Source organism: Rattus norvegicus, chromosome 10, assembly GCF_021556685.1.
Source record: "Rattus norvegicus strain SHRSP/BbbUtx chromosome 10, alternate assembly SHRSP_T2T, whole genome shotgun sequence".
Classification (NCBI taxonomy): Eukaryota; Metazoa; Chordata; class Mammalia; order Rodentia; family Muridae; genus Rattus; species Rattus norvegicus.
This window is the reverse complement of record NC_141543.1, coordinates 89,443,549-89,467,851: the sequence shown is the minus strand read 5'-3', so window position 1 is coordinate 89,467,851 and position 24,303 is coordinate 89,443,549. Positions and strand designations below refer to the sequence as shown.

At 39.2% G+C, this 24,303-nt stretch overlaps 1 protein-coding gene across 41 annotated transcripts in view; it reads right to left on the bottom strand.

Moving 5' to 3' along the window:
• Window positions 1-24,303, bottom strand: part of Cdk12 (cyclin-dependent kinase 12) — a 79,587-nt gene that overhangs the window by 48,067 nt on the left and 7,217 nt on the right. For 26 of the 41 annotated variants that reach the window (XR_015630190.1, XR_015630184.1, XR_015630187.1 and 23 more), the window contains exons 2-6: window positions 22,180-23,055; window positions 12,631-12,807; window positions 10,302-10,441; window positions 8,734-8,904; window positions 4,297-4,486 (exon numbers count right to left, since the gene is read on the bottom strand). Coding sequence is in view for 7 of the 41 variants with exons in the window: in XM_087569668.1 (XP_087425794.1) it covers window positions 4,297-4,486; window positions 8,734-8,904; window positions 10,302-10,441; window positions 12,631-12,807; window positions 22,180-23,055 (1,554 nt within the window). In the remaining 34 variants the exon portion in view is untranslated. Of the gene's footprint in view, window positions 1-4,296; window positions 4,487-6,215; window positions 7,753-8,182; window positions 8,905-10,301; window positions 10,442-12,630; window positions 12,808-22,179; window positions 23,056-24,303 lie in introns of those variants that run through there. The other 15 variants (XR_015630191.1, XR_015630192.1, XR_015630201.1 and 12 more) reach the window with 2 other exon arrangements.

Below are 24,303 nucleotides of genomic sequence, written 5' to 3'. Positions count from 1 at the left end.
ATAAAAATTATTTTTGATGCCTGATCATACTTCTATTAATGATTATCCTCCCCAATTTAAATTATCCAGACACATTTGTAGTGCCCCACAATATTTTTCTTTTAGCTATTATTACATATATGGATTTGAATTCTCATTTTTTTTTTTTTACCATGGTGTTTACATATAGTACCCAGCTTGGTCCCCAACTCTTAAAACAATCATCTCACTTCAACCTTGCCAAGAACTAGGATACATATATATAGGTATGCATCTTCCATGCCAGCTCTAAACATTTACTTCTTTTTATTTATTACTGTTTTATTTTTTTTATTTTTTATTTTTTTTATTTTTTTCTTCTTTTCGGAGCTGGGGACCAAACCCACAGCCTTACGCTTGCTAGGCAAGCGCTCTACCACTGAGCTAAATCCCCAACCCCTACTGTTTTATTTTGAGACAGAATTTTACCACATATCACTGACCTCAACTTCACTCTGTAGGCCATGTTGGCCTTGAAGTCACAGAGATCAATCATCCTTGTGCTCAGATTAAAGATGTACACCACTGGGGTTGGGGATTTAGCTCAGTGGTAGAGCGCTTGCCTAGCAAATGCAAGGCCCTGGGTTCGGTCCCCAGCTCCGAAAAAAGAAAGGAAAAAAAAAAAAAAAAAAAAAAAAAGACGTACACCACTACACTTAGCCTTTAAATACTCATTGTGTGGTAGGCATCTGTGCCTAGTATATGTGTTACAGCAATACCTAATGTTAAAGACAGATACTTAAGCCAGGCATAATGTCACACACCTTTAATCCTAACACTAGGGAAACAGAGGCAAGAGGTTCATGTTCATGGCCAACCTGAGCTTCAGGATAAGAGCCTGTATCAAACCACCAAAGACTGGGGATGTAGGTAAGTAGAAAAGCATGCAAGTCTAAGACCCTAAGTTTGATCCCTTACACTACACAAAAACAAGACAAAAACAAAACAAAAACCCCAAAAAGCTTGCCTGAGTTTCATTCCAATAAATGATAAATTCAGTTTTTTTCCTCATGGTGCTGAGGACTGAACCCAGAACCCCATACATACTATGCAAGTACTCTACCCAATCTAAGTCTGTATTTCTTTTACTTTTCTTTTCTCTTCTTTTGAGAAGGCATCTCCTTTGATACCCAGGTAGGCACAGAGCCTGAATTAGGGCTGGCCTCAAATTCATAGTAATCTTCCAATACCACCATCACAATTGCTGAAATTATAGGCATGAGCCATTATACCTGGCTCTGAATATGCATTTCTAACAAGCTCATCCATGATACCATTAGAGCTGGTCTGAGAACTATAATTTGACAATTACTCTATTATTATTATTATTATTATTATTATTATTATTATTTCTTCTTCTTCCTCCTCCTCCTCCTCTTCCTCCTCCTCTTCCCCCTCTTCTTCTTCCTCCTCCTCCTCCTCCTCCTCTTCTTCTTCTATTACTACTACTACTACTACTACTACTACCACCACCACCACCACCACCACCACCACCACCACCACCATCACCACCCTAACCACCACCACCACCACCACCACCACCACCACCACCACCACCACCATCACTATTAATTTTGAGACTATATGTTGCTATGGAAAGGTTGTTTCAAACATAATATTTGTGCCTCTGCACTACCATGCAGCTTGAGACACTCCTTTAAAGGGATCAGATCACTTCTGACTATACTCAGTAGTGACTGTCTAATTCTCCCATTCTCTCCCTCTTTCCATCTCTTATAGTACTAGGTAATAAACTCAAATACTTGAGCATATTAAGTGCTCCACTACTGAACTTCCATTCCTCAGTACATAGAAATGTCAAGTACTATTTTAATAAAATTAAACACAAAATTGGGAGAATTACTTAAAAACATGAACTACTCAGAATTATGCTAATCTATAAATTTCTGTACCCATTTTAATATTTATAGCCTTGCTACATTTGGAGAATATGGGGGGCTAACTGTATCTGAGGGACATGATAGCTCAGGTAAGACAAAAGTCAAGAGAGTAAAGAGAAGAGGCTATCTTGGAAATGTTCCCCAAACCCATGAACAGAATATAAAAAACAAGTAATAGCAACAAAATTTTACATTAAATCAAGCACTATCATTCTGAGTGTGCAGCTCAAAGAAATACTTGCAACAGTCAGTATACTCCATCATTTGAGTTCTGGGAATTGAACTCTCACTATAATTGACAACAAGTTCCATCTCACTGTCCCTTATTTATTTTCTGTGGTGCTGGAATTGAACTTAGAACCTCACATAAGCTAGGCAAAAACTCTAACACTAGGCTATATTCATAGCGCATTTAAGTGAGCTGGAGAGATGGCTCAGTGGTTAAGAGCACCCGACTACTCTTCCAGAGGTCCTGAGTTCAATTCCCAGCAAACACATGGTGGCTCACAACCATCTGTAAAGAGATCTGATGCTCTCTTCTGGTGTATCTGAAGACAGCTACAGTGTACTTATATATAATAAATGAATAAATCTTTAAAAAAAAAAAAAAAGGTCTTATAAGTCAGGGGAGCCTGAAACTCCTATGTGGATGTATTGTAAAAATTTGGCATAGACAATACAACAAAAACACCTACTATTATTTTTATTCATTATGACATAAACACAATGTCTTCAAACATATTCTTCAAGTGCTCAATGGTTTTATGTCTTTAGAATCTCCATCCCATTATATTTTCATCCCTTTACTGTGCTGCATATTCCTTACCTCTCACACAAATGTCACCTCTGATCTTTATTTGGCAAAATTTTTTCCAAGTGTTATAATTTGTAATCTGACATCTATGATTACTCCCTTTGGAAATATGATTATACTGTAGTCATTATTTTCCTTATCTTATTCCTATCTCTTTAGCCATCTCCTTTGGATTCTACTCATTTTAATATTCAGACATGGTCTCATTATGTAGATTGGGTTGGCCTCAAACTCAAGAGATATACCAGCTTCTGCCACCATGCCTGACTTAAGGACACATTATTTTCTCAGCCAGTACCAAATATGATAGCACACATGAATTTGGTTTAAAGATTTTTTTTTTTAAATGTATGTGAGTATGCCATCACTTTCTCCAGACACACCAGAAGAGGGCATCAGATGCCATTACAGATGGTTGTGAGTTACCATGTAGTTGCTGGGAATTGAACTCAGGACCTCCGGAAGAGCAGTCAGTGCTCTTGACCTCGGAGCCATCTCTCCAGCCAATGTATATGCTTTTGTATAAGCAGTATTTTCTGCAGAGATTTTGCTTCATCATTGTCAGTCTTTCTGATAAATTTCTATTTATTCTTCAAAACTGAATAGTCTAGGTAATTCTAAATTAAACAAACAAACATGGGTCTAGTGTGGTGGTGGGTGCCTTTAATCACAGCACTTGGGAGGCTGTGAATATTATAGTTCAAAGACACCTGAGTTAGACTGAAACCCTGTCTAAAACAAGCAACAACCTAACATACTTACTGAATTGAACATTAATAAATGGGTTAGCTCTACTACTAAACTCAACTGCACAGTGTATGCTACCAAAATTTTAGTGTTAAAATTTAGGGGCTAGAGAGGTGGCTCAGCGGTTAACAGCACTGACTGCTCTTCCATCAACCACATGGTGGCTCACAACCATCTGTAATGAGATCCGATGCCTTCTTTCTGGTGTGTCTGAAGACAGTGACAGTGTCTAATTTGAAAATAATTTCTTTTTAAGATAACTTCAGGTAATCCTGCCTGGCTGTTTATTCCATCTCCTAACACAACCACCATGCATATTTAAGCGTATGTGTGTGCTTGCGTGTGTTCTTGGCTGTGTGTGTGTGTGTGTGTGTGTGTGTGTGTGTGTGTGCGTGCGTGCGCGCGCTCGCGCGCTCCTAGGTTAAGGTAAGATCTTCCTCTGAAAGGAAAAAAGCTGACAGCCTTGAGTGTACCTAAAGAGGCAGGCCTGTTTCTTCCCACTACAGAACATTAAGAACCTGATGTATATTTAAATTTGCTGTGGTAACAACACTATTTATTGACTATATGGTATATTCTCTAGTAGATCAATCCCCTAGAATGTTAGCAATTAAAAAATATTTGTAATCCTATTTTGTTACTTCTAACATTAAAATGGAAAGAGGATAGAAGAGGGAGGTAAAGAGGAAGGTAAAGAAAAAAAGAACACATTGAACATTCATGCAAAGAGAAAAAAGTTGTACTACTTATAATCCTAACTATCTAGACAAATCAAAAAGGGGAAAAGTGGTTAGTCTTATTTGGTTACTATGTTACCTGTTATTCAGCAAAATGTTAGAACATTTAATATCCCGATGGAGGAAATTCTTTTTGTGACAGTAATCCAGTCCTTCCATTAGCTGTTTCATGAATGACTTGATATGGTCCTCAGAAAAGTGCACCAAACCTGATTCTAGCAGTCCCATTAAGTCATGGTCCATATATTCAAATACAAGGTAAAAGGCACCTATATAACAAAAAGAAAATTTTAAATGTTGACATAACAATCTTCAAATTTGAATATAATTTGAAGTTAACCATGCCTCTCTGGAACAACCTCTTAATTTTATAGAAAAAGGACCTAAATTAGAATAATAAAAATAATTTCCCTTTCTAATGATACACAATACCACTGGAGATAAATCTGGATTCCTATACTACTGTTATGTGAACAATTTACATTCTGAGAGAATTGCAACCATTAATTTATATTACTTGTATGTCACAATCAAAGTCTATTAACAATTAAAGACCCTAGGCCAAATCCAATCAGCTATCTATTCTAGTTTTATATTGTATAATAAGATAACCATGACCATTTGTTATAAATTGTGAGTCTTTATCCTTGCCTGATGCCTGCAGAGGCCAAAAGCTGGTACTGAGTCCACTGGAACTGGAGTTACAGATGGTTATAAAATGACATGCGAGTTCTGGGAAGCCAGTGAGGGTCCTTTGAGCCATCTCTCTAGCTCTACCCTCCCTACTCCCTTTTGTGAGAAAGGCCTGGGACTGACTATGCAGACCAGGTTGGCCTAACAGGTATAGGCTGCCAATGACTCCTGAGCACAAATCACAAGTGCCTATAATTGTAGCTCCTGAAGATCTGGCACCTTCTGGTCTCAATGGGCACCCACGTACATGTCGCATAAACTTAGGTTCAGATTCACACATAGACAAAAAAAAAAAAAAAAAAAAGATAAATAGAGAACATTTTAAGTAAAAATAATTTTAAAATGTTGTCAGGATAGCTCAGTGTTTTTTCAAAGTACTTGCCTTGCAAGCCTCACAACTTGAGTTTCATCCCCAGAGTCCATTATCAGAGAACCAATTCCCAAAATTTGTCCTCTGAACACTACATGTAAGCATATGATGCTGCTGCTAATAATTTACAAAAATAAATCAGAAGTACAATCATTTAATCAAAGCTTCTAAATTTATAAATGAATTTAGAATGAAAGCAGCACACTAAAAATAGTTATAAACAATTTGGAATTTATCATACCAATATAATTTTAAAAAATTACTTATTTTATGTATATAAGCGCACTGTCACTCTCAGAAGAGGGCAATGGATCTCATTAGAGATGGTTGTGAGCCACTATATGGTTGCTGGGAATCAAATTCTGGACCTCTGGAAGAGCAAAAACATCTCCCAGCCCCTCATACCCATATCATTACATGAAATACTAAGTTTATAAGCTGAGGATGTAGCTCACTTGGGAGTGTGCTTGCCTAGCATGAATAAGACCCTGGGTTTTTATGTTTTTGTTTTTAAAGAGGGATCTCACAATATACCCCTGGCTGACCTGGAACCTAATATGTAGAGCAGTATGGCCCTGAAGCTACACGTCTCACAAGCACTCAGATTAAAGGCAAACACCACCATGTCTAACAAAACCATGGGTTTGAGCCCAATCCCTAGTACCACATAAACAATTGTGGTAGAGAAATTAAAGGCTGTCCTTAGCTACACAGAGTTAAACAGCCAGGGCATATATGAAACCCTGTTCTCAAAACAAAACCCTCCAGGTTTATAATTCTGTTCACCAGTAGCATAAAAACAAAAAAACCAAACCCAGGGCCTCATGTATACTAGGTAAATGCTCCACAATTTAGCTACATTCCCAATACAAGGCAGGGATTCTTGATATAAAGAGTAGGCTTCAAGAACTTTTTCGTTTTCCAAAATGGTATGCTTTTTTTTTTTTTTTTTTTTTTTTTTTATTTTTTTTAAGAGAGAGAGAGGAAAAGAAGAGAGGGGAGAGGGGGGTGGTGAGTACATGAACACACACATGCAATGTATATGGACAAAGACTCTGGCTCACAGGTACACATGGTGTGTGAAGGATAAAAGACCTAATCCAGGTTATCTTCCTCTTCTGTCATTCTCTATCTCATATTTTGAGGAAGAGTCTCACTAAACTTAGAGCTTATTGTTTTGGCTGGCCAGTGAGTCCCAGATATCCACCTTTCTCTGCCTTACACAGTGCAGGGTCAGAGGCATGCACAACTGACATGCTCAGCTTTTCCTTGGAACTTGGGTCCTTATGATTGTATGGTAAGCACTTTACCAACCAAGATATCTCCTCAGCCACATTACATTTCTTTTTTCCTTTCTTCTTCATTTTGAAGGAAGAGAAATGACAAGGGACAGGAGGGGGACACAAGCATTATCAGAGCTTGAAAATAGTCCACAGTACCATCAAAGAAAGACTGCATTAAAGGTGTACATTAGAGTACACTGAACTAAGCTAAGACCTGTTAAGAAAAACAGATATGGAATGAAGAGTTGGTTGTTTACTCACAAAAGTGATTTTTCTTAGAGCTAGAGAGATGGCTCAGTTGGTAAGTGCTTTTGTTGTCACTTTTAAATTGTATGTATCTACATGATGGTATGTACAACTGATTTAAAAAGTGTGCTTGGGGGCCAGAAAAGGTGTCAGATCCTGCTGGGCTGGAGTTACTAGTGATTGTAAATTGCCTGTTGAAGCTTCTGGGAACTCATCTCACACCCTTTACAAGACCAGTGTTCACTCTATCCCTGGAAAGCAATTTTTAAAAGGATGTATAAATCAGGATGTATAAATCAGGCATGCTGGCTCACACCTGTAATCCCAGCACTCAAAACACAGACAGCAGATGGAGAAATGGCTCAGTGGATTAAGGGCACTGGCTGCTTTACCAAAGGTTTTAAGTTCAATTCCCACCACCCAAATGGCAGCTCCATCTGTCAACAACTCTAGACTCCAGGGAATCTGACACTTCCATCACCCATATGGTGGCTCACAACTTACATCTTCAGTTCCAGGGGTTCTGATGCCCACTTCTGATCTATGGCCACTGTGTGCATGCAATGTATATTTAAAAAAATAAATAAATAAACAGCAAAAAAAAAAAAACAAAAACAAAAACAAAAACAAAAAACCCCAAGACTAAGGTCAACCTATCCCACAGGCAGAATTACACATGGTGCTGCATCACTTTAATCCCAGCACTTGGAAATTAGCGGGGTAAGGGGACAAGTTCAATGTCATCTGTATCCACATAGCAAGCTTGAGGCTGACCTGCTTGCTACATGAGATACTAACCTAAAAAGTCCACACAGGTAAATAAGCTAACAAATAAAAAGTAAAATGGTGGGCTGGAGAGATGGCTCAGAGGTTAAGAGCACTGACTGCTCTTCCAGAGGACCTGAGTTCAATTCCCAGCAACCACATGGTGGCTCACAACCATCTGTAATGAGATCTGATGCCCTCTTCTGGTGTGTCTGAAGATAGCAACAGTGTACTTATATATAATAAATAAATAAATCTTTGAAAAAAAAAAAGTAAAATGGTGTGGTGGTATACGCACCTACAGTCACAGCATTTTGGGGGCTGTTAAGCAAAGAGGTCCATAAGAAATTGGAAGCCATCCTGAGCTATATGATAAGATTCTGTCTCAAAAACTAACATGGGAGGTTGGGGATTTAGCTCAGCGGTAGAGCGCTTGTCTAGCAAGCACAAGGCCCTGGGTTCGGTCCCCAGCTCCGAAAAAAAGAAAAAAAAAAAAAAACCTAACATGGGAGCTGGAGACATAGCCAAGCATTTAAGAACATAAAATGTTCTTACAGAGGTCCTGAATTGGGTTCCCAGCAACCACACAAATGGTGGCTTACAACCACCTGCAACTTCAGCTTCAGCCTTGTCTACATATACATAACTCGTTCCAGAAGAGCCAGGACTATAGAGACCTTGTTTGTAAAAGTAAATCAATAAATATAAACACAGAAGCTGTGTGGTTCAGTAAAGAAGAGCACTTTAAATGGTGGCACAGTCCTTTAATCACTGCACTCTGGAGACGGAGGCAGGAAGATCATTGGAGTTCAAGTTTGAGGCTAACCTGTCTACATAGATTTCCAGGGAGCAAGGGCTACAAGGAGACGCTGTCTCAAAAATAAATATATGCTGGGTACAGTGGTGCATACATATAATCCCAGCATTTAGCAGGTTTGGGTTTGAGACCAGCCTGGTCTACAGAGCTAGTTACAGAACAGTGTTATGCAGAAACCATGCCCACCTCCACCACTGCAAAACCAAAAGAGAGAGAGAGATAGAGAAATGGTTCCAGGGTTAAGAGAACTCACTGCTCTTCCAGAAACGTGTGTGTACACATACACATTCAGGTAAAACCTCATACAAATGAAATTAGAGCAATAGAAATGTCTTTATTTACCTTTGTCCTTCTTGAAATCCAGTGCATCTTGTTTGTCTGTGACAATCTCCTTCATGTTTACAACACTTTGATGAACTAACTGACGAAGAATCTTAATCTCCCGGATGGCTGTGATTGGGAAGCCCTCTTTCTCATTGTCTAGCCGAACCTTCTTCAGAGCTACAAGTTCTCCTGCAGAAATAGATGCAAACTGTCAAGGCAATCAACTTACATTTCTTAGTCCCGGTTAAGAACCAGCATTACGTGTCCTTGCCTTCACAGGCTTTTTACATACAACCTCTAAATCTCTTTATTTTTTTAAGGGGTTGAGATTGAATTTAGAACCTATACTAGGCATAGCTTCTACCACAAGGCTACACAACCAGTCCTATTCCTATGTCCTCAAGTTTTCATATAGATTCATGCTAATATATAATCTCATTCTTGGGTCAGTGTGATGCTGTATACCTTTAAACCCAACACTTGGGAGGTAGGGGAAGATGGATCTCTCTGAATTTAAGGCCAGCCTGGTCTACAAAGTGAGATTCAGGACAACCAAACTGTTAAAAAACAAATAAACCATGACTCAAAAATCAAACCAAACCAAAGAAATAAATACAATAATAAATGAATGAATAGATAGATAAATAATCTCAGTCTTTTTCTCCCTGGCTTTCTCATATCTAGAAAAGGGTCTTGATAAGTAGACTAAGATGTCTCCACCTGCTCTGCTTCTCACATGGTAGAACGACAGAACGGATTCCCTGCAAGTTGTCCTCTGATCTCCCAATATGTGCACAACACAAACATGACCAAAGACAAAAACAGACATACATTTGTACTCACTAAATAAATAAAATACAATAGTCTCTCCTCCAAAAAACACAAAAAAAATTTTTGAGCAAGTAATAGTTTATTTTACACCACAAAGAAGGCTGGGATTATAATAACAGCCTTTTTTGTAGTGGAAGCTGTAGGTTCAAATCCCACACCAAACACAACACAAAACAGAAAACAAAACCCACCACCAAGACTAAACAATAAATATCCAAAATAGTCAACAAAAAGTAGATTTAGTTTTGGGCTTATATTGCTGAAAATCAAACCCAAGACCTCTCAAATGCACACAGCCAGTCTACCCCTGAACTACATTCCTTGACCAAAAGGAGCTCTTTGGTTATTCATGCAATCACACAGTTGTAGACTTAAAAGCATTTCCAGGTGGTAGGAGAGACTGTCAGGACTGTACATGCTCACACATGGTTTTGTCAGTAATCCTTGAATAATAACAAAGTTTATTCCGAATTTGATGTTGTTGGTACTATATTCTAGAGATGATATAAACTGCACTGGATGATGAGCATAGGTTACATGCAAAAACTATGCTATTTTGTATAAGAGAGTAGGTACAGGGAGGTCCTGGAGCAAACACACTAAGAGATGGCCAAACTATTCTTTTGGAACATTCTTATCTACTTAATAACAGTAAGAGAACAAATTAGAGCCTAAGATTTATTTTAGTAAATCTATTAAAGTACAGTAATTGTTAGATTATTACACTTCTGGCATCAAGAATTTTGGGGAAATACCTGTGTCTTTGTCCTTGGCTTTATATACTTGGCCATAGGTTCCTTCTCCAATAATCCCAATAATGTCAAACTTGTCCACGCAGCGCTTCCCCCAATCACTTTCTGTTTGTCTTCTTTCTCCATAACGTGGACAACAAATTCTAAAAGGAAAACCAGTAAAACTGTTATTTTTTTGCCATTAAATGACTGTTTTTTTTTTAATTTATTTTTTTTTAAGATTTTATTTTATTGTATATGAGTACACTGTAGCTGCCTTCAGACACACCAGCAGAGGGCATCAGATCCCATTACAGATGGTTGTGAGCCACCATGTGGTTGCTGGGATTTGAACTCAGGACCTCAGGAAGAGCAGTCGGTGCTCTTAACCATTGAGCAATCTCTCCGGCCCCAAATGACTGGTTTCTTATAAAATTTTTATTGAAATGGCAAAATAAAAGAATGAAATATTATCTATCAATGGTTATTATGAAATTCTGGCTTCATAAGGTACAAGGTATTATTGGGGTGTGTAAGTGTTCACTAAATATATGAATTGCTTTTCAAAAAAGGTACAAGTAGAGCTGTCCGTGGTGTGTGTCTACCTTATTTTTGTTTTGAGATAGGGTCTCAATGTGTAGCTAGCTCTCTGGCTGTTCTGGAACTAACACTGTAGACCAGGCTGACCCTAAACTCAAGAAGGCAACTTGCTTCTGCCTCTCAAATGCTGGAATTAAAGACATTGCAATCTCTTGTCAGTTCTAGGCCATCCAGGGATACAGAATTAAGACTCTGTCTCAATAAGAAAAATGTTATATATGTTGGTTCGAAGGAGAATGGCCCCTTTAGGCTCTTGTATTTGAGTGCTTAGTCATAACAGGTAGGACTCTGATGGATTAGGATTAGGAGTTGTAGTCTTGTTGAAAGAAGTGTGTCACTGGAGGTGGGTTCTGAGGTTTCAAAAGCCCAAGCCAGGGACAGTGTTGCTCTAACGAATGTAGCTTTCAACTGTGGCCCAAGTGTCTGTTTACATGCTGTCATACTTCCTGCCACGGAAATGAACTAATAAATCTCTGAAACTGTAAGTCATCCCCCATTTAATTGGGGGACGAAATGCCTTCTTTCATAAGAGTTGCCCTGGCCGGGGTTGGGGATTTAGCTCAGTAGAGCGCTTGCCTAGCAAGCACAAGGCCCTGGGTTCGGTCCCCAGCTCCGAAAAAAAAAAAAAAAAAAATTAAAAAAAAAAGAGTTGCCCTGGCCATGGTATTGCTTCACAGCAACAAATCTGTAAATAAGACAGGTATCCTTCAGAAGAAGATTTTTTTAACATAAAATTGAAATAAAAGATGTATTTATTGGCTATCACTTCTATGAGTTATGAAAGATATATAAATTTTAGATGTAAAACAAAAGAGAATATTCTTAAATTAGAGATCCCTAGGGGCTGGAGAGATGGTTCACCAATTAAGAGTACCAGCTTCTCTTCCAGAGGTCCTGAGTTCAATTCCAACAGAGGTCCTGAGTTCAATTCCAACAACTACATGGTGGCTCAGAACCATCTATAATGAATTCTGATGCCCATTTTTGACATTCTGGTGTACATGCAGATATAAACTAAACAAATCTTTAAAGAGAGAGATATCTCTCCCTAAGGTACTGGTGAAATAGCTCAGCAGGTAAGAGTCATGAACCAGGAATCAATTTCCAGCACCTACATGGTGGCTTAAAACTATCTTTTAACTGCAGTCCCAGGGGATCCAGCACCCTCTTTTGGTCTCCTGGGACACAAGACATACATGTAAAGCACAGACATACATGAAGACACCTATGTTCATAAAATATAAAAATTATACATCCTGTAAAACATACTTTGGGTCTCCTGAGAGGCTCTGCCAGAGCATGACAAATACAGAGGCAGACACACCCAGCCAGCCATTGAACTGAGAATGGGGTCCCCATTGGAGGAGTTGGAGAAAGGACCGAAGGAGCTGAAGGGGTTTGCAGCCCCATAACAATAATACCAACCAAAAGAGCTCCCAGGGACTAAACCATCATCCAAAGAGTATACATAAACAAGACCCATGCATGGCTCCAGCTGTGTATATAGAAGAGGTTGGCCTTTTTGGGCACAAATGGGAGAAGCCCTTGGTCTTGCCAAGGATGGACCCCCCCAGTGTAAAAGAATGTCAGGCGGGGAGGTAGGAAGGAGTAGGTGGATGGGTCGGGGAACACCCTCACAGAAAAAGGGGGACGGGGGATAGGATAGGGGGTTTATGGACGGGACTGTGAAAGGGGCTAACACTTGACATGTAAATAAATAAAAAATATCCAATTTATAATAAAAAAAACTTACTTTGGTCTCTTTTTATATGGTTGTTGAGGTGGTGTAATTGCCTTTGGCTCTGGAGAATCTGGGGGAGATGGATCTCCACCTGGTAGCTCAGGAGGAAGAGGCAAGTCTGTGAGTAAGTGGCGAGTCCTCTGCTCTTTCTCTTTCTTTGCAGGCTTTGAAGGAAGCATTTCTTTTGGACTAAATAGAATAAAAAATTTATTCAGGGACTATGCAAATAAAGCTTTCAAAGAATATTATAATGCCTAACTATTCAAAAGATTTCTAAAATTTACTTACGGGAGTTAGAGAGATGGTTCAGTGGTTAAGAGTGGTTCTTTCAGAAAACTGGGGTTCAATCCCCATTACCCATTTGACAGCTCACAATTGTATTTAACCCAGTCCAAAGGGATCTCATTGCCCTCTTTTGACCTTTTTGGGTACCAGGCATACACATGGTGCACAGACATAAATGTAGGCAAAACACTAATACCAATAAAATGACAATAAATTAAAAAAATAAAGACTAGGGGTTGGGGATTTAGCTCAGTGGTAGAGCGCTTGCCTAGGAAGCGCAAGGCCCTGGGTTCGGTCCCCAGCTCCAAAAAATAAATAAAGAAATAAGAAAGAAAGAAAGAAAGAAAGAAAGACTAAACAGATAAAACATGAGAGCTTCTCGGAGGCATGACTCAGTAGTTAAGACACTAGCTACTCTTCCAGAGGTCCTAAGTTCAATTCCCAGCAACTACATGGTGGTTCACAACCATCTGTAATAGGAACTCCATGTCTTCTACTTTCAGGTGTACATGGAAGCTAAGAATTCATATAAATAGAGGTTGGGGATTTAGCTCAGTGGTAGAACGCTTGCCTAGCAAGCGCAAGGCCCTGGGTTCGGTCCCCAGCTCCGGAAAAAAAAAAAAAAGAATTCATATAAATAAATTAAAAAAAAAAACTCTATAAGGAATTAGAACTTGAATATAAATATTTAATATTTATATTTAGCTATACTTTTAATTTAAACTTAATTTTTTTTAAAATGTGTGTCTATGTACTATGTCTGCAATGACTACTGTAAGGACCAGAAGTGAGCATCAGATACCTGGGACTGTTGCTACAGATGGTGTAAAATGTTATGTGGGTACTAAGAATAGCACTCAGGTCCTACAGAGGAGCAGCCAATGTTCTAAACTACTGAGCCACCTCCCCAGCCCATTGTGGTAAAACTCTAGCAGGTCCTAGATTCTGGGTTAAATACCCAATACCTGGTGAGAAAGGAGAAGAAAGGGTCTGAACCTGGCAAGTATAGGTAGGGGGAACAGATATTAAAAGAGGCCACTCACAACTACACAGCAAGTTTTGTTTTTTTTTTTTTGGTTCTTTTTTTCGGAGCTGGGGACCGAACCCAGGGCCTTGCGCTTCCTAGGTAAGTGCTCTACCACTGAGCTAAATCCCCAGCCCCATACACAGCAAGTTTTAAGGCCAGTAACTATATGTGATCCCATTTTAAAAATCCAAAAATTAAAACAATTCAAAAATTCTCTTTAATGGACCACCTGACATTTGAATTTCAAATAAAATAAAATGTACAAAGGAGGTTCTAAAAGTTATAATGTAGGACTGAAGCTCATACAATGCATGAAACTTTGTAATAAAAGTTTAAATAAAAGAGGTAACTAACACTACTTAAAGGAGTTAGACAAAACTTGGGAAAAGGAAATACTAGATGAAAGTGGTTTATAGATAAATTAAAAATCAAAACTCCTGAGGCTGGAGAAATAGCTCAGAGGTTAAGAGCACCAACTGCTCTTCTAGAGGTCCTGAGTTCAAATCCCAGCAACCACATGGTGGTTCACAACCATCTGTAATGGGATCTGATGACCTTTTCTGGTGTGTCTGAAAACAGCTAAAATGTACTCATATATAATAAATAAAAATCTTTAAAAAAAAATCAAAACTCCTGAAAAAATATGTACTTCAGTTGTTTGGGAACAGACTACAATAATCTATGACCACACAAAATAAAAGCTCTCAATATAAAATGGTGTAAATTCAAGCGGTAATTTCAGACTTATTAGGCTCTGACAGGACTCACACAACCAGCAAATTATAGTAGTTAGCATAGAAAAAAAAGCTTTCTAGAAATTGGAAAACTACTCAAATTTTGGATCATTTTGCTTTTTTTGAAACAAGGTCTCACTATGTACTCCTAGCTGGCCTGGAACTCACAACAATCTTCCTACCTTAGCCTCCTGTGTACTGTGATTACAGATATGTGCTATAAAACCTGACAAATTCAAAATTGAAAAATATATTTTTAAATTGTGTTTATGTTGTTATATGCAAGTGACAGCAGACGCTCAACCACGTAGAAAAGTCAGATTCCCTGGAGTCAGAGCTACAGGTTGTGAACCACAAGACATGGATGCAGGAAATGAACCTGGGTGTGCTGCAAGACCAGAAACTCTGTCAACTGATTTCTTCAGCCCCTTCCCCCAAATTTTTTATTAATATAAGTGCTCTGCCTGCATGTATGTCTGTGTACTGTATGTATGCCTGGTGCCTGAGGAAGTGGTGAGCCTAAGTGGAAACCCTGTCTCAAAATACCAAAAAAAAAAAAAAAAAAAAAAAAGATTTCTTAGTTCTGTTTACTGAGAAAGACAACTAAAAGTATCTGAACTCACCACTAACACTTAAGTCTATTGTTTTAACATTTTAGTTTTTTTTCCCTCAAATATTTATTGCTTCATGGCTTCAAATATAGTTTATTACCATTGAAAAATATACACGCGGGTTGGGGATTTAGCTCAGTGGTAGAGCGTTTGCCTAGCAAGCACAAGGCCCTGGGTTCGGTCCCCAGCTCCGGAAAAAAAAAAAAAAGAAAAATATACACGCTACCAGGAATGGTGGCATATGCCTTTAAACCCAACATTCCAGGGGCAGAGGCAGGAGGATGCTGAGCACTACCTACCAAGTTCTAAGACAGGCAGGACTACACAGAGTGTCTTGGAGGAAGAAAAAGGGGGGTGGAGGCATTCTACAGGAAGATTCTATTTTAGGAAGTTTTTAGGAAGGGATGAGTCTTTAATAGGACTTTAGTTGGGGCCACACTAATCTGAAGAGGCCAAAAATCTTCCTTCAGTAAATTTTAATATATTAAAAACCTTAAAAATATGAGGACCCATAAAAATCCAATGTTTAACAAACGTTATAGCTTTTACTGTAAGACACTAAATATGCCAAATAGGGAGAGAGCCTGACATAATGAAAGAGATATTTATATGCCAAAACAATTACCAGGAAATACTGATGTACATATACAGTTTCTCCTTATCTAGTGTTCCTGGTTTCTCATTTACAATTTTTTACAGATTCGCATGTGGTGTTTACATTTAAGTCTGTGTATAAGAAAAAGTTGACTCCTACCCCAATTTTAGAATTTTGAAATTTCTGGTAATTAAATTTAAATTAGGTTGGGGATTTAGCTCAGTGGTAGAGCGCTTGCCTAGGAAGCGCAAGGCCCTGGGTTCAGTCCCCAGCTCCGGAAAAAAAAGAAAAAAAAAAAAAGTTGTATATTTAAAAAAAATTTTTAAATTAACCTAGTAGGTACAAACGTAAGCATCTGTCACCTGACTTGTTAACCCATGCCTTTATTCAAAGCACACAAGAGGCAGAAAAGGAAGTGGATCTATGGTTGAAATTCAGGTTAGTCAGACACTAAATTTGTTTTTGTTTTTGTTTTTTTAATGGAGACAGGGTCTTTCTACAAAGCTATGACTGTCCATAACTACACCCTCAACATCTAGGCCAAGAACTCAGAGATTCTGCCTCTGTCTCTCAAGTGCGGAGATTAAAGGAATATGCCACTTTCCCAGCTGTATGTTTGGTTTTGTTTGTTTTAAGGTAGGTTTTCATCCTGTGCCTCTGGAAGGCTTAGAAGCAGAACAGGCTGGCAGTACACTTCCTGTAATATTTCTGTTTTAAAATACGGAGTACTGGATTTAGAGGCATGTGCCACCATACTTAAGAGTGTCTCTTGGAGGGAGAAAAGAAATCTCAGTGCTCAGAAGTCTGGCTAGGAAGCCAGAGGAATTCGGAGTTTAAGGTCAGAGGGATTGCATACTAAATTCCAGTACAACCTGGTCTATTAGCATACTGGAGGCCAGCAAAAGCCACAGTGTCTCAAAAGCCAACAAAGGGGGAAAAGCTGCAACACAGGGCTGAAAAGATAGATTAACAGTTTAGAGCACTTGTTATAGAGAACTGGGCACTTGCATGTTGGCTCACAACCATCCTATAACGCCAACTTTTCTGAGATCTGACACCAATGGTCTCCCACAGCACCTACAGCCATGTACATAATACTCTGCCACATATATACACATTAAAAACTAAATCTTTGGGGTTGGGGATTTAGCTCAGCGGTAGAGCACTTGCCTAGCAAGCGCAAGGCCCTGGGTTCGGTCCCCAGCTCCGAAAAAAAAGGAAAAAAAAAAAAAACCAAAAAACTAAATCTTTAAGAAAAATGTTTTTTGACTCTAGCTATGTTCTTGTACACCTCTGATCTAAGCACACAGGAGGAAGCAAAGACAGATGATCTTTGCTAGTTCCAAGCTAGCCTGGTTTACAGAACAAGCTCCAGGAAAGAAAGCACAGCCTACAAAAGACTGTCTGAAAAACAAAAAACAAAACAAAACAAAAAGCAAAAAAACCTAAGCTTTTTGAATTATCATTAACCAAGTTCATTTACTTGCTCTGTTACCAGTATAAGCTTTATATTATCAGAATACTGTTTTATTTTTCTTCTGATTATTGAGTATTTTAATATTTTGTCTATATACCATATATATGTAGTGACTGCAGAGGGTGAATCCCCTGGCACTGGAGTGATAGATAGCTACAAACCACTATGTGAGTGCTGGGGATTGAACACTGGTCCTCTGAAAGTGTGGCCAATGCTATTTCCCCAAAGGATTGTTTCAGCCTCCCAACTATCCTGACTCTAATTCCTTGAGCAATTTTAATTTTTCATTTAGTCTAATAACCAATATTAAAGGGGCCTAGTAACCCCAGCATTTGGGAGTCTAGGCCAGCCCTCCAACACTAAGCAATGCCTCTATAACAGCATCCTGAGTGCTGGCATGGCAAGTGGTCACCAAGCCCAATTTAAAGGTCTCAATCAGGGTGTGTCTCTCTGTCTCTATCCTCTCCTGTACTATTATATGTGTCATATATGTATTTGCTAGTGTACAAGCTGTGTGTGTGTGTGCAAGTGTGGAAGCCAGAGGTAATCAAAGTTCTTTCTCTTTTATTTTTTGAGACAGTATACATCACTGAGCCAAATCTCATCAAATTGCCTAGCCTGGCTGGCCAAGAGGGTACAGAGATTGACCACCTTCTTCCCTAAGTCTCAAGAAAAGACAATCTTCATTTCCATTTCCTACCTTTAATAATTTATGAATAAAAATAACCAATTATCAAATCAATAATGAAACAGGGTTGGGCATAGTGTACCCACTCTGAATCCTAGAACCATGGAATTAGAAGCAGATAGACCCCAGCATTCTGGAGATAGAGCCAGGCAGATTGAGGTGTTCCAGGCTAACAAGGGCTACATAATAAGACCGTGCCTCCAAAATACCAAAATATATAAATACGTAGATAAAAACAAGAGAACTAGCCTTGGTGACGAATAACTGTAGACCTAGCTAGCACACGGACAGCTAAAGAAGGACGATGTTTGAAGGCCAGGAATTAAAAAACGGACTAGATAATAAAGTAATACCTGACTTCAAAAGCAAAACACTCTCTCCACTCCCTACCCTTTTCACTATCCACTATTATACTAGAACATTTATTTATTTATTACTTATTTATGTATTTATTTTATGCATAGGAGTACACTGTACCTGTCTACAGACTCACCAGAGGAGGGCATCAGATCAGATTAGAGATGGTTGTGAGCCACCATGTGGTTGCTGGAATTTGAACTCAGAACCTCTGGAAGAGTAGTCAGTGCTCTTAACCACTGAGCCATCTCTCCAGCCCCATATTAGAACATTTTTAAGATGCACAGAAGGTAGTCTGAAAGAATACAGATCTTAAGAACTAAAAAGAATAAACAGGACTAGAGAAATAGTTTAGTCAGTAATATGTTTGCTACACAAGCAAGGACTTGAATTTGATCTGTAACACCTACATTCAAAAATTGACTTGGTGGCATAGGCTTAGAATCGCAGCACTAGGGAAAAACAGAAAAATTCAAAGAGCTTGAAAGATGGCTAAGTTGTTAAGAGCACTTATTGTTGTTCCAACAAACCAGAGTTCAATTCCTAATACCTGCATGGTAGCACCTTCTGCCATCTTCTGGTGCACTTACAAATATGCAGGCAAAATACTTACAACAGAGAGAAAAATACTTTGGTTGTTATGTTTACGAAATAGGGCTTATCTATGTCATCCTGACTATCCTGAAACTCACTCTGTACACCAGCAGGCTGGCCTCAAACTCAGAGATCCACCTGCCTCTGTCTCCAAAACACTGGAAATTAAAGGTATGTGCCACAACCACTGCCCAGTTATCAAAAAAAGTGAGTCCCTATATAGACTTGACTGTCTTGGAACTCACTATGTAGACCAAGCTGGCCTCCACAGGAGATATACCTGTTTCTCCCTCCTAAGTGCTGGAATTAAAGGTCTACACTCAGCTAGATAAAATGTATTTAAACGTTAAAACAAGGGGTTGGGGATTTAGTTCAGTGGTAGAGCGCTTGCCTAGCAAGCGCAAGGCCCTGGGTTCAGTCCCCAGCTCCGAAAAAAAAAAAAAAAAAAAAAGTTAAAACAAGGGCTGGAGAGATGGCTGAGCGGTTAAGAGCAGTGACTGTTCTCCCAGAGGTCCTGAGTTCAATTCCCAGCAACCACATGGTGGCTCACAACCATCTGTAATGGGATCCGATGCTCTCTTCTGTTGTATCTTAAGACAGTGACAGTGTACTTATATACATAAAATAAATAAATTTTAAAAAAAAAGTTAAAACAAGACAAAAACAAGATGGATGACTCTTGAATAACACTTAAGGTTGACTTTAGGCCTCCGGTTGCACTCCTACATTCACACTTACACACACACACACACACACACACACACACACACACACACACACACACACACACAAAATCATCACTGAAGTTTGATATATAGTTAACTTTCAATTTAAGATAAGCAGAACTTATTTTCTTATTTTCAATGAAGTTTATGACAGAAAGTAGAACTCATTCCCTAGAAAATAAAAGGGCAGGATCACAACAACAACAACAACAACAACAACAACAAAGCCAGTTAAGCCTACACTTCTATGCCATGTCCCTGGCTAAAGCATATCGGTTTGGAGGTCTTGCTCAGTTACTATAGCAAACAGATTAAAAATCTTTCATAATGTCATTTATGAGATTCATGCTTCATGATCATTTCAGTGACCAATATTAAAAGGACCCATTAGAATTAAATTAGTCTCTTTCTAACTTCCCCATTCTGAATTATATATAATTAGCAAAGATGCCTCATACTGCTTTTTTTAAACTATATGGTAAGTGGTTTTTTTTGGTAGGGAGTGGGTGTTTGAGGGTCTCTTTGTGTAGCCCTGGCTGCTCTGGAACTTGAACCAGGCTGGCCTCAAACTTGGAGGTCCACCTGCCTCTGCCTCTACCTCTCAAGTGCTAGGAAAGGTGTGCCACCACTACCTGGCAGAATAAATGATTTTTAAAAATTTTATCACTCTATAACTTTTCTTTTTTTTCTTTTTTAAATTTATTCATTTATTATATATAAGTACACTGTAGCTGTCTTCAGACACACCAGAAGAGGGGATCAGATCTCTTTACAGATGGTTGTGAGCCACCATGTGGTTGCTGGGAATTGAACTCAGGACCTCTGGAAGAGTAGTCGGGTGCTCTTAACCACTGAGCCATCTCTCCAGCCCATAACTTTTCTATAGATATCAAAATATTAGGAAAAGAAAACAGAGTTGGCAATATGGCTAAGTCAGTAAGGATACTTGCCATGAAACTCTACTGACCTGAGTTCCATTTGGACCCTGTGCAAAGAACAAAGGCAAGAACCAACTCCACAAAATGGCCCTGATTTCCACAAGTACCACATAGAACATGTGTTCACACACCTATATATCCATAGCATAAACTTTAAAATAAGTTTAAGATATGGGGGGTTGGGGATTTGGCTCAGTGGTAGAGCGCGTGCCTAGCAAGCCCAAGGTCCTGGGTTCGGTCCCCAGCTCCGAAAAAAAAAAAAAAAAAGATATGGGGAAAATGTGGTTATGTAAGAACTAAGGTTTGAGGGTGTCCTCTAGGCTCCAATGCACACATATGAGCACACACACAAATAAAGATAATACACTTGGGCCTAGACTGATGGCTCAGAGGTTTAAGTTTAAGAGTGCTTATAGTGTTTCCAGAGGACCTGGTTTGGTTCTTAGCATTTACACTGGCAGCTCACAACATTTCTAAGTCCAATTTCAGGGACTCCAATAACCCTCTGGCCTAAACTAGTTTCTGCATTCATGTGGTACGCATATATTCAGGTAGATTTACACAGATAAACATAAATAAAAAATAAATATTCAAATACAGTAAAGTTGGAGCTGGAGAGATGACTCAGCAATTAAGAGCACTTATTAGTCTTCTAGAGAACTTAAGTGCAGTTCCCAGCACCCACAAAGTAGCTCAGAACCATCTAATCCCATGGATAACTACCTTCTGACCACATGTTGTACATACAGATATGTGTGGGCAAAACAGTCATACATGCATGCACACACAAAATAAATCTAGATTGGGCAGTGGTGGTACATGCCTTTAATTCCAGCACACAGGAAGGACAGGCAGGCCGAACCTGTAAGTTCAAGACCAGTCTGGTCTACAGGGTAAGTTCAAGGCTAGCCAGGGCTACACAATGAAGCCCTCCCTTTTTTGAAACACCATGCCCACCCAGTCCCCAAAAAAGACCCTAAAAAATTAAAATAAATTTAGATGAAAAAGATGTATCAAGTTCTAAAGTCATGTTATGTATCAAGTCATGGTGGTACATGTCTATAATCCCAGCATTCAGGCTATTGAGGCAGGATTGTCTTGAGTTTAAGGCTACCTGAGACTATACAGTTGAGTGGAACAAGACCCTATCCCTGCCCCCAACCCCAAGAGGTGGCCATCAAGATAATTCAGCACCTAAAGGCACTTGCCACAAAGCCTGATGACTGATAGTTGGGATCCACAGGAGAGAAGAAAATTGACTCCCCCCAAATTCTCCTCTGGCCTTTGCACTAAGACACAGTACACACACTCAAAAATAAGCAAACAGGCAATTTTAAAAAATGAAAGAATACCCCACACAGTCCTAATTCTCTATTTTCAAGCAATACAAATGGACTTTTCCACTAAAAAAAAAAAAAAAAAATTCCTAATCATAAAAGAATATTTAAAAGGTAGTCTAATAGGTTCAGAAAGGTTAAAATATATTATAAATCAGAAGAATGACTTCTTCCATCCTATTATGAAACTTACCTATCCATGTCATCATCTCCAGGTAATAGGGGAGGGAGGGGCAGAGGAGGCAATGTTGAAGTTTTCAGGTGTGGAATAGCAGCTGTTACAGATAATTGAGTCTTCATAGAAACCTGTACAAGGGGCTGAGAATTTGTCTGAGAGGATAAAGTAGATGTCCTTGGGTGAGGAGAAGAGGGTAAAGTTGAAGTATTTGAAACAGGAACTTGACTAAATGGTGGTTGGGGAGGAGGCAAAGGTGGCTGCAGTGGAACAGCTGGTAGTGGAGGCAAAGGTGGCAAAGGGGGTGTCTGAGGTGGAGGAGTAGTAGATGGTAAAGGGGGTGGAGAAGTTATTGTGGGGAGAGGTGGAAGGGCCTCCTTTTCTGATGTCTCTGTCTCCTTTGAAGTAACAATCACCTCCTTCAGTGCTACAGGTTTGGTGTCCTTTGTTCCCTGTGCTTTCAAATCCTTAACAGGATGCTTCTGCAAGTTCTCATCCAACTTTACTTTCCCTGTATCTAAACAATTTTTTACCTCTGTGTTTGAATGTGCTACATTTACCAGTTCAGTATCTGGGGTAGATTTTTCTGACTTTATACCTCTGGGTAACTTTTTAGACTCTAACCCTGACTCCTTCACCTCAAATTTCTCTTTTTTAGGCAAAATTATAGGTGAACCCTTAGATTCTTTTCCATCCAATTTTGCTGCTGCTGCAGCAGCTGCTCTTTCCTTCTTTTTTCTACTGAGTTCAGCTCCCAGGCTGGAATTCAATGGAAGCCTGACAGGTGAGATGCTGGAATGACGACTTCGTGACCCGGATCGCTTCTTTTTACTATGTGAAGATGAGTGTCTTGAATATGCAGGACTTCTACTTCTGGACTTCATGGATTTCCTACTGGAAAAAGAAGAAAGGCAGTTTAAAATACACAATACACAAAGTTATAAAGAGAACAATAGGATAGCAAAAGGATCTAGAACTATAAATTTAATCCCATTCTGAGTTATTAATTCTAAAAGTAGATTAAATCCCAGCACTTGAAAGGCAGGGGTCATAAGAATTTCTAATTCAAAGACAACTTGGTCTACTGTCTCAAATTTAAAAATAAATGTGAAGAAGGAATGGGGTCTGGAGGGGCTGGCTCAATGATTAAGAACAGTGGCTATTCTCCCAGAGGACTGAGGTTCTAAACCCAAACCTCGCATGGTGGCTAATTAACTGTTACTCTAGTTCCAGGTATATCCAACCTGGTCTGCAGGCCTCCCCAGGCACTGTAAGTAGATGGTATATAGAAAAACAGGCAAATCACCCATACATATAAAATGAAAATAAATAAGTAAATACAGTCCTTTAACCCTAGCCCTAGGGAGGCAGAGGCAGATGGATCTCTTGATTTCAAGGCCAGCCTAGTCTACAGTGAGTTCTAGGACAGCTGGAGCTATACAGTGAGACCTTATCTCAGAAAAAAACATAACCACCCCTCTCTAAAAAAAGGAGAAAGGGGGGTTGGGGATTTAGCTCAGTGGTAGAGCGCTTGCCTAGGAAGTGCAAGGCCCTGGGTTCGGTCCCCAGCTACGGAAAAAAAGAAAAGGAAAAAAAAAAAAAAAGGAGAAAGGGTGGCTGGAAAATTGGCTCAGTACTTAAGAGTGCTGGCTGCTCTTCCAAAGGAGCCAGGTTCAATTCCTAGTACACACGTTTGTGCCCTGTACATTAACTCCAGTTCCAGGTAATCCAACACCCATATACAAACATAAATACAGGAAAAACACCAATACACATAAAATAGATATTAGGAAAAAAAAGGGGAGGTCCAAAGTTGGAACAAGAGAAGAAGGTTCAGTGGTTAAAAGCACTTTCCAGGGGTTGGGGATTTAGCTCAGTGGTAGAGCGCTTGCCTAGCAAACACAAGGCCCTGGGTTTGGTCCCCAGCTCCAAAAAAAAAGAGAAAAAAAAAGAAAAAAAAAAAAAAAACACTTTCCAACCTATTTGGTGGCTCAAACGGCTCAAACCATCCAACATCTTGTCTCCTGAGCACCAGGCACACACGTGGTACAAATACATATATACAGGTGAATATACAGGTGAACAATCATACACATACAACTTCAGTATTGAAAAAAAGTCAGCTTTGGCTATATGAGATCA